The 11,044-nt window shown below is 35.6% G+C and overlaps 1 protein-coding gene across 6 annotated transcripts; it reads right to left on the reverse strand.

The window, feature by feature from the left end:
- Positions 1-404: 404 nt before the first annotated feature.
- gaa (alpha glucosidase) lies at positions 405-10,782 on the reverse strand. 6 transcript variants are annotated; one of them, XR_009270111.1, is made up of 20 exons: positions 9,826-10,782; positions 8,615-8,766; positions 8,260-8,425; positions 8,078-8,174; positions 7,872-7,991; positions 7,673-7,791; positions 6,307-6,438; positions 6,065-6,175; positions 5,789-5,902; positions 5,277-5,361; positions 5,072-5,189; positions 4,802-4,935; positions 4,367-4,518; positions 3,297-3,445; positions 3,076-3,217; positions 2,063-2,161; positions 1,809-1,973; positions 1,334-1,507; positions 1,136-1,211; positions 740-877 (listed from the first exon to the last, which is right to left on the reverse strand). XR_009270111.1 is itself a non-coding variant. In XM_058770021.1 (19 exons), exons 1-19 carry the CDS (start codon positions 10,348-10,350, stop codon positions 534-536), a joined length of 2,796 nt encoding a protein of 931 aa, XP_058626004.1. In that variant the 5' UTR covers positions 10,351-10,779; the 3' UTR covers positions 405-533. The 6 variants fall into 6 exon arrangements, 1 of the variants encoding a protein (XP_058626004.1); XR_009270109.1 differs by having other exon boundaries at positions 1,136-1,253; XM_058770021.1 differs by lacking the exons at positions 1,136-1,211; positions 1,334-1,507 and adding an exon at positions 405-596 and having other exon boundaries at positions 725-877; positions 9,826-10,779.
- Between the last annotated feature and the right edge of the window lie 262 nt (positions 10,783-11,044).

The raw sequence follows: 11,044 nt of genomic DNA on the forward strand, positions 1-11,044 counted from the left end.
AAATCTGAGCTTTATTTTTAAAATGCAATGCCCCTACTATGCATATGTAGCTATATATTAATTTGTATAATCTTATAAACAGAAGAAGGAGAAGAAGACCAACAACAACAAAAAATAATAATATTTTTCTTATTATAATTTCTCTGACATGTAAAAGTCAGGCTAACCGAGACTTGTTATAGCACTTGCATATTATTGCTCTTTTGTTGGTTTTTGATTGTTTCTATTGTCATCACTTGTTAGTCGCTTTGGATAAAAGCATCTGCTAAATGTCTAAATGTAAATGTAAAATATAAAGGAAAAACCCATGGGTTATGTAAAATACTGATTATTCTGATTCTTCTATCACAGTCACACAATGAAACATTAAGAACATTGAATAAAAATAAAGATTTATTTTACAGCAAAAACAATATTTAAATGGCAATGTACAGCAAAAACATGCTGTTAATGATAAATTGATTAAAACTTTATATATGCAATTGCATAAGCAATGAACATATACACAGCAGTATTACAGCAGAGAGTTCTCATCAGCTCCACAGTACTGTGATCATGGCTGTCATGGGTAAGTCCAGACCTGGCACTGTAAGAACCTGCAACACACACACACACACACACACACACACACACACACACACACACAAATTCACTACTTCATGACAGCTTTTTAAGATCAACACATTTTAACGATCAATATGAAACACAAGCACTTGTTGCATACCTTGGTGTCTGGGCTGTAAGAGAAGTCATGAACCTTTTGGCCATTGGCCCACACGGCTGTAGGTGGAGTCTGAACCCCAAAAACACGTACTTCCCCGAGGACCAAACCATCGAGAGATCCATTCAATTTGACTGGCTTACTGACCACATAAGACTGCAGGGAAATATGAAAAATCAAACAAATTGAAATAGAATACATTTCGAATGAATGCACAAATTGACCATAACTTTTGAGTATTCTCCAATATAGTCCATTTGTTTGATGGGTTTCAAATGATGTTCTAGTTGAAGGAATAGCTCACCCAAAAATGAAAAATAGCTGAAAAGTTACTCACCATCAGGCCATCCGAGATGAGTTTGTTTCTTTATCAGAACAGATCTGGAGAAAGGCGTTTTAACTTTAAATCCTCACCTCTGTGTATAATCCATAGTGGCGTATCCTCCAGTTTTTGCTTGCAAACTGTGCTTTTTCTGTGCATATTTTGCTCCTGATTCAGACAAAAACGACTTTTTCAAAGGTGAAAGCAATCCTATGGATATGATTCATATTTTAGCCAGAAGCATTGGATTGAAGTTAAAAAATAGTCTTAATGATGGATTTGTTTCTTACAAACATGCAGCTTTTTGCTTCATCAGACATCAGTAATTGGACTGGAGCGGTGTGGATTACTTGTGGATTATTGTGATGTTTTTATCAGCTGTTTGAACTCTCATTCTGACGGCACCCATTCACTGCAGAGCATCCATTGGTGAGCAAGTGATGTAACGCTAAATTTCTCCAAATCTGTTCTGATGAAGAAACAAACTCATCTACATCTTGAATGTCCTGAGGGTGAGTACATTTTCAGCAAATGTTCAATTTTGAACGAACTATTCCTTTAACTGTTTTTACTTCCATAAAAAGTACATTGAACTGCCTGTCAAAGGTCTGGTAAACACAACACTTGCTGTTTTTCAATTTGATGAAGCAATTCACTTTGGATTGCTCCAACACAAGATAACAATGGGAAACAGATGTTCAATAGAAAAAACCTCATCCAAACCATTCAAGTCAACATGAAGCCAAAATTCACCCTATTTTGTACCTCTTCAGCAAAGAACAGAACATATGAATAATTTCCACGCTCAAAAGTGTCCAGACTTTCCCCATCATCCCAGAAGAGCTCCCCTTTAGCCCAACTTCCCACAGACAGTGCCACAATTAGGGTGAAAGGATTCCTGCGAGATGCTGTAGTTGTCAATGCAGGAACCTGAGAAACAAATAAGAAAAGGCAAAATTCACTTGCTACACAGCATAAATTAAATGAGCAAATATCGCCAGATCTAGTCTTCACTCCACCTGCTGCGGGATGATGCTTCCTTCTCTCACATGAACGTTAATGGTGTCTAAAGGAGCAGGGAACACAATGTATTGCCCTTTACTGTAATATGCTTCCCCCTGTGAGAAAACACAGAGGATTCAATCACATACAAAAATAGCCATTTGTCTTAAAGGGGTCATATATTAAGCTTTTGAATTACATTGTATCTGATATGTAAAACATATCAGAATGTGAAGCAGACTTTGAATTTTATTTGAAGGTATTTACAAGGTAAATACCAGAAAGATTAATACTGTGGGTCAAAGGGAGGGTGAAAAATGGTTACAGTATATCAACAACTAAAATATGACAAGTACTACTGCATTTTTTAGTAATATTATAACACTTTACAAGATTTAATTGGTAAACATTAGGAAACTACATTAGTTAACTAACAGTGAGATACGCTTAATAATTAATTATAAATAAATATTCATTAATCTAAGGAAATGTTAATGTTACTTTCATTATTAAAATCAAAAGCTGTTAATATTATTAGCTGTTAATGTTATTCGATGGACCTGAGCTAACATGAACTAACAATGAGCATTTGTATATTTATTAACAAATACTGTTACAAATGCATTGGTCATTGTTAGTTACTGAATAGATAGTTAGTTAATGAATACCATTAAGTAAAAAGACCCTATTTGTAAAGTGTTACCAATTTTACAAGTAAAACTATCGTTAGAGGCCAGTAAGTTTTTTTTTTTAAAGAAATCAGTAATTTTATTAACTTAATAATAATAATAAAAAAAAGATCACAGTTTCCACAAAAATATTAAGCAGCACAACCGTTTTCAACATTCATAATAATAGGAAATGCTTCTGGAGCAGCAAATCAGCACATTCGAATGAATTTGAAATATATTTAACTAGAAACAGTTATTTTAAATTGAGCTTAGGGAAAAATAAATAATAAAACAATTATGATAAAACCTATTAATGTGCTGATTTAATATGTAGAGCATAGTATAAGAGGAGGGATTACATTGTGCAGACTGTACCAAGTCCCCGGGGGAAGATAGGCCGTCACCTCCACCGCTCCCTCTTCCAGAACGGGGCTGATAAGCAGTGAACTCCCCCACAGGAACTGTCTGTCAATGGTCTGGCAGTTCGGATCAGTGGGAAACCTGAAAGAATGAGCAGTCTCATTAAAGAGGCCATCGCTGAGCTCAGATGAAGATATTGAGCTGAAACGAGCGTGTGTACTCAAGGAAGAAAGGACGGGCCACGGTGCTGCCGGAGGAGTGTGCGTGATGAAACAGTGTGTAGAGGAAGGGCAGCAGAGAGTATCGCAGCGTAATCACAGTCCTCATGGCATCCTGGGCTTGCTGGCTAAATACATATGGCTCTTGGGGCTGGGAGTATGGAATATGGGAAGAAATATTCATGTACTACAAATATTGTAATATATTTTGATCACACTTTAGTTTAGTTAGGCATTAATATGTGCTTTATAACTACTAATAACCTAATATTAACTAGTTAACAGTGAGAACTGGTCCCCAAATAAATACCTATATTTACCCATATTTTAAATGAATAATATTCATACAGAAAATTTCCAGAAAATTACTAAGCAGCACAACAGTTTTTAACACTGATAATAATATAAAAAGTTACTTGAGCACTAAATCAGTACACTAGAATTAAAATAAAATTAAGAGTATATTAAAAGTAAAATAACATATTAAAATAAATTAAAATGTTTTTAAATTATAAATAATCTTTCACAATATTAATTTTTTTTTTTATTATAGTATAGTGTTTTTGATCAAATAAATGCAGCCTAGTGAGCATAAGAGACACTAAAACATTAAGAAGTTTTACTTATCTTATGGGTCAAAGATGCATCAAGCATCAAAACAATAAAAGTTTAATAGAGCTTTACTTTTTTCCCCCATACATTAGAATGTGTCCTGTTTAATTTTTTTCTGCGCAAAAAATTATGACTATCATACAGGTTTACCATGATTTACAGAAGATACCCACTAAAATGTCATTCAGTAGTTCATATACCAACAAGAATAGTTAAATAACATTTACTATTTAAAAATTATTTAAAATCTAATCAAATTCAGTATTTCCTTTTAAATATTTTAATAAGTACAGGTCAGAATAAGTATGCCCCCTTTTTTTTACATAAATGTTTCTTTTGCACAAAATGGAACATTTTGTCTTTGACCCATATTTTTATATATCTATATCTATATCTATATCTATTTATCGATATGTATTTATTTCTTTAGCTGGCTTTAAATTGTTGATTGATATCTCACCGCATTGGGTCTGTCATTATGGTTTCTCATAAAGGGGTAAAAGGCTCCAAGTTGTGTCCAGCGCACACACAGCTCTTCAGTAGTGTCTCCACCAAACCCACAGACGTCAGCTCCCACTAACGGGACGCCATAGAGTCCAAACAGGAGCACGCCTGGTACAAACACAGCATTATACTAAGAGCAGGGACGAAACGTGCTTTGCAGGCATTAAGAATATTTAAAAAAAAGACAAAGATGTGCAAGTCACTTTTCATAAAAATGGAAATCCACACAATTGCCATATCTGGGTGGCCAGGTTGCATTATAAAGATTATAATTTCTCTATATGGTACAATGAACTCTAATCTTTTGTTTGCTTTTAGCATAAGTGGATGTTAAAACCAATTGTAAGCAAAACGTCTTTTATGTTTTAGCTTTGTGATTGTTGTCTCTCACCAGGTATTGAAAAGCGCAGTTGCTCCCAGTCACTCCGCACATCTCCAGTCCAGTGTGCAGAGAAACGGCCCAGTCCTGGAAAAGACGACCGGGACAGGACAAACGGCCGAGTACTCTTCACTTTCAACAGTGCCCTGAAATACAAATAAGAGCAATGCTGGTAAAAATATCAAACCAAGTCAAATGCGTCTGTTTCCCTATGAACTTCAGATATTTCCCCATGCCATGTAATAAATTAACTTCTATGAACTGAAGGGGCATTTCTCTGACCTGTGGGTGGCGATGGCCTCGGTCAGCCCATACAGATTGTGCAGATTGTAATGATTGGACAGATACTGCTGTGCTGACACACACAGAGTTCCTGAGTTTAACTGACCTCCTATCACACCTGTAAACCCAGACACATCTCTTCATGCAGGTCACATCAAATCAATATTAGTCATTTAAAAAAAGTATAAGAGTTTACTATTCTGACCTGGTGTATAAGGTGGTTTCTCCAAGTCACAGTCAGGACACCCATCCACAGAGCCCTGCACAAAATTTGACGGCTCATTCATGTCCTGTGAGCAAAATTGCAAAGAAATGTAGAAGTTATCTATAAGTTATATATAGTTTATATATGTTCGGCTAAATTTGGCCACTTTTTCAACAAAAATAATAAAAACATAAAATATAATAGAAATAATAAAATATAAAACTTTTTTTAAAAATTAAAAAACTTTTTTTTGTTGTTTTTTTAAATAATGTCATTTACATATAGAGTAATAAAATGAAAAAAAAAAAACTTTTTTTTAAATAAAAACTTGATTTTTTTAAATAATATGTCATTTACATATAGAGGTTATTTAAAATAAATAAGAAATAACTTTCAAAAAAAAAAAAAAAAATCACATTTTTGTGGCCCTTTTAACATCATACATAGATGTTTTGTTGCATTTGTAAAATACCCTTTATATTTTATTTAAAATGTAATACGTAAATACTTACTATCCAGAGTCCATCCACAGGTACCTTGCTGTGAAAGACTCTGATGCATTCCATCCACCAGTCCTGTGTTGTGGGATTGGTGAAATCTGGGAATGCAGTTGGACCCGGCCATACCTGGTTAGTAATAAACATACAAGATCTTTATGCTCCCCTCCATATTCCATAATGACTATAATACTACTAATAACACAATAGAGCAGGAAAAAAATACATGCTGTAAATGACATTATCATGACTAACTTTTAGTGACAATAATATTTCATGTGTGGCACTAACCTTCCCAATAAGGATCTGTCCAGTGGAGTTTCTGATGAACACTCCCCTCTTCAGCCCATCATCAAAGGGTTTGTATGAACCAGGAGGACTTGCACTGCTGATGCCTGGATCCTAACACAAAAACATGCTATTCAACACTGATTTTTACTAAAGATACTAATATAACCGATATTTTAAATCAAAGTATCAAGCGCAAACTACACAAGGTGGAAGTGTTTCCACACAAAAAACCATCCACGTACCAGAATGAGCACATACTTCATGCCCAGCAGATGGAACTCTTCAACCATTTGGGGCAAATCTCCAAATCTTTGAGGATCAAACGTAAAGACTCTTCTTTTGTCTGCATAATCAAGGTCATTCCACTGTACGTCCTACAGAAGTAAATTTAAGTTTATCATGTATATCTCTTGACCTTCCATTTCCGGTATGATGAATGAATCAGAAGCCACGTGAACAACAATTTTACACAAAACTGGATTAAAAAATAACCCCAATATAGGGTCATTCCATGTCAACTCAACCAGAGGTCCCCAGCTAAAAATGTTACATTTAATCATTTTTATTTCTGGTGAAACATTATTTGTTTCAACATTATTTGTTCTTCAGACATTCCTCTTTAAAAGAAAATGTATAAGCTGTATAAAAAGTGACCCGCATTTAGTTTTTGACCATTGAAAATGTGCACAGTTTAACAATTTACTCATGGAGCCATACTGAGATCTCTGGAATTTAACTATATATGAGTTTCTAAAAGAAAAAAAAAACACACACAAAAAAGGCATTTTTGAATGGTCACCATCGTCATATAATGCAACAAGGATTGCTAAGGTAAACATATTTTATTAATAGGCCTACCGATATCTCTGTTAAAATAAGATTTAATAAAAGTTATTGTCCCACTCCTGTAATTTGGTGGCAAATGTCTGGAGAAAACTGCCATTTTGACCCCCCCTCAATAAATATTCATCCATGGCATTAAAGGTATAGTTGACACAAAATGTAAATTCTGTCATTAATTACTCCCCCTCATGTCGTTCCAAACCCATTAGACCTTCGGTCATCTTCAGAACACAAATTAAGATATTTTTTATGAAATCTGAGTGCTTTCTTATCGTCCATAGACAGCAACACAACTGAAACCTTTAAATATGTGGCTTTCATCACTAATTATGTCTGTCTTTCTTCAGAATAAATATTTAGCAGGGTAAGTGTCTGATATTTGGCAGAATTGACACAGAATGACCCTATAACCAACTACAGTTTAAAAAAATTATTTTTAAAATATAGACAGTGAACACACAGTACTGTATATACTCAAACCTTTGTGACTTCAAGGCCTCCCATTGTCCACAACAATATTCAAAGCCCCCCTCCATTTATTTTTATAATTTCTACATAATAAAATATAGTGCAGAAGTGTATATTCATCATGAATTTTAAAGTTTTAAGGTTGTATTCATTTGCGTGACTTTTCCAAGTCACAGTTTTAAAATTACTTAAAATTTAAATCATTTTAAGTCATCTTGAGGCCCACTAGCAAGTTTGCTACAGTGCCCCCCCGGTTGAGAAACACTGGTATATATACTGGGCAACAGGAGAACATACTAGTGGGATCTTGGCCTGGCGCATGAGCTGTACCACTGTTCTTGTTCTGTTGCTGGACGTATAACCCCAGCGACAGAGGTGGAAGCCCAGTGACCAGTAGGGTGGCATCGTGGGATAACCTCAAATGACAAGATACAACAATATAAGTTTTTTTGTGGGTAAAATACAATTATAACACAGCATGTAGACTGTTAAATACCTATAACCTCATGGTACTGCTGAACCACACTCTGAGGACTTGGGCCTAAGAAAATGTAGAAGTCCAGTATTCCTCCGATGGTCACCCAAGTAAATGCTGGAGTGGGCTGCAGAAACACTTCTGCAATTGGCAGGTTATCAAAACATTTAGTCTTAAAAAGGAGACCCACATAATAAGCCATTTTAGACAACAACAAAACACTGTACCCATCGCATTGCTGTTGAGAAGAAAGACTCCATGTGCCTGTCCATCACCTTCTTGGACCAAAAAGAAAGGGTGGGAGCCGTACAAGTTGGCACTTCTCTACAAAGGCCCATATAAAACATTAAGTACAGCTGTAAACAAAAGGCAAGTTAAAGAAGAATGTGAAATGATGTGAAGGTCTTACATGTGGCGCCATGTCTCTGTTCCATAATGAAACAGAGCTCCAGTTGAGGTCCAGCGTGATGGGGGTGTAATGTTCACCCAGGCCAGAAATCACAGAGGAAGCCATGCTGGTGGAGAGCTGTAGATACTGATCTGCAAACAGGAGCGGGCCTATTGTAGTATTCAGACTAGGAAAAGAAAAATACAATGCGTTCTTTCAACGTTATCAAAACGAAAAGAAATTTGCTTGTGCCCAATTACACAACTTTTACCATATGGTTCTGTGGGCTGTAATTGACTGCCAGTCAGAAACACGAAAAACAATATAAGCAGAAAAATTACACATACAATGCAAAAATCTACACTTAGTCACTTACAGAACACGGCCATTGGATTTACGCCGTACAATGAATCCAAATGGATCTGGTTGAAAGTCAATATCATAGAGGGGGTTTTGTATGTCCTTGTGGCCCCTGGATTGGGACGTCACAAATGGGACTTCATATCGTGGAGATGTTGGATCCTTCAGCTGTGTTAAAGTGAAGTTAGCAAGATAAAGCAAGGCTGGAATGTACTATTCTGAGCAGACTTTAAAACACTAGGCACTTATAAATGATTACAGAGAAAAACTAGCCATCACACACTAAACAACTGAGAATCGCACACTACCAGAAGTCATTCAGAATGGAAAAACTAGTAGACACATGACAAATGAAAACAATATGCGTTGTAAAATATGTCTGATATCCACCAACTGGATGAAAATATAGTCTCAAGATAAAAAAATATATATTCCCATCATACACTATGTGTTTTTCTCCAACTGCCCAAAATCTGCAGACTAGCTCTGACTATCAGCAGATTAGTGTTGACTAACTGCATTTCAAATAAAGTGGAGGAGTTTTCATATAAGATCTTCCATCGAGTTTACCCAGTTAAGTCTCTTGCTGTTTAGCACTTATAAAGTTAATGTGGAAGATAAATAAAAGTAAAAAAAAAAAAGAAAAGGAATTTCTTTTGGGGATGCCCTGAGGTACAAATTTTTGGGTAAGTGTTGATAAATTACTTACAAAAAGATGCTAATTTTAAGGCATTTCTCATTAAATGGTGATGAAAATCTAGTATTTATTATTTATTTATTATATTTTCTCATTAATATGTTCATAAAGTCAAATGCTTGAAAAAATAATTATGTTTGAACAATTTAAAACTGACCTTAAAATGTATCTAAAAGTAAAAACTTGTAAGCAGAAGAAACTATGCAATTGTTTAAGACGTACAATATTTTTGTATTGTTATTTGTATAATAAATAGGTAAATTATATATTAACACACTTAAAAAAAAAAAAAGAACTAGTCTAAGAAAAAAAATTGTGCAATCGATGTAAATATTTTGTTGTGTATTCCAACCTTAAATAAAGATAAACTAAATAATACCAAAATTAACCATTTCTGATGCAAATTTCAGACACAACTGATTCAAGCATTTATCTTTCCCAGAATTCAGATCATCTGGCTGTATTAAATTCCCTCACAAATTACAATATCTTTATGATTGGTAATTGACATGACTAAATGAATTGCTCACAGTGAGGTGAAGACGACCCAAAGTCTCAGGCATCACATCTAGCTGCAGTGTGGGGATGTCCCGGGGCAGGTATGAGGCTGCAGAACGGGTCAGGGTGGCTCTTTGGCCCTTCTCTGTGCGCAACAGCGGCCCCATCTTGTAGCCTGGGTAACGGACTGGGTAGAAACACCATGGTGGTCCTCCTAATCCAGACTGAGGCAGGGGCACATAGCAGCATCCTCTGCCCTCACAATCAGCCCGGCTCAAAGATCGATCACGGCCACAGTCAATGCGGCTCTCCACAGCTACACCACACTGATCTCTGACTAAACTAGTGTGAGTCCTGGGATCAGCAGATACATTATTAACACGATTGCTTAAGTTCTTTTGGAACCGAACGCTCCTGTATGAGATGTTTGAACTGTGCTGCCATTCTGCTGATGGTGAAAAGGCAAATGAAACATTCTTGTCCTTGTGCGCCAGAATAAGAAGTACAGAAGTCAGTAGTGCAAATGTGTGCAGGGGCCCACAGCAAATCCTGGCCATTTAAAGGGCTTAGTTTTGGCTATTCTTGCATTAAACACAGGTTTACCAAGCTGCAATGATCACTATATTAACTAGAAATTGTAAAACAAGAGTAAAAGGGAAATATCCCGTTCTGGAGAAAGAAAGAAAGTGTCATTTACTGTCAACACAATAAATCGCACATCTCTTTTTCAAAGCGGGGGAGAAAGTGACGCATGCGCAGTTGCGCACTCACAAAACTTCACAAATGAGTTTTCAAATTCAACAGACTAGCGTATAAATTATAATAACAACACATGCGAGATAAACTCCGCGCGCCGCCATGTTCCCGTGACGTCACGAACCTGGTTCTCGGCGAAATCGGTGTTTCCTCTTTTATTTGAGCGTTTTTATTGTGCCATTGTATCATTTATTATCAATTTGCATTGTATTCATTTTCTGGTTGTGATGTTATTTCTTGCCTTTGTTAATGCTACATTTATATTGTTCCATTTTATGTGCCCATTTGTTGCAAATTGAACGTATATTTTTGCACTGCTTACTTTATTTTTTATTGCATTCCAAATTTGTAACAATACTACAAAAAGGCAAATATCCAAGAGAATAAATGTTATATAAGTTAGACCCATATTAATTTGCATAAACATGTGCGTAGACATGCAAATGTCATTCTAGACTTTTGTTACTATTAAACGTATTACTACAAAATCCCTCG

This window comes from Onychostoma macrolepis, chromosome 03 (genome assembly GCF_012432095.1).
Source record: "Onychostoma macrolepis isolate SWU-2019 chromosome 03, ASM1243209v1, whole genome shotgun sequence".
NCBI classification, from domain to species: domain Eukaryota; kingdom Metazoa; phylum Chordata; class Actinopteri; order Cypriniformes; family Cyprinidae; genus Onychostoma; species Onychostoma macrolepis.

What these genes read in the sequence shown, in the direction of transcription:
- gaa (XM_058770021.1), bottom strand. Translation starts at nt 10,350, where the DNA reads ATGGCCAGGATTTGCTGTGGGCCCCTGCACACATTTGCACTACTGACT. An exon ending in ACAGAGACATGGCGCCACAT is followed by an intron (nt 8,175 to 8,259) that starts GTAAGACCTTCA and finishes GGGCCTTTGTAG; the next exon opens with AGAAGTGCCAACTTGTACGG. An exon ending in TCTCAACAGCAATGCGATGG is followed by an intron (nt 7,992 to 8,077) that starts GTACAGTGTTTT and finishes TGCCAATTGCAG; the next exon opens with AAGTGTTTCTGCAGCCCACT.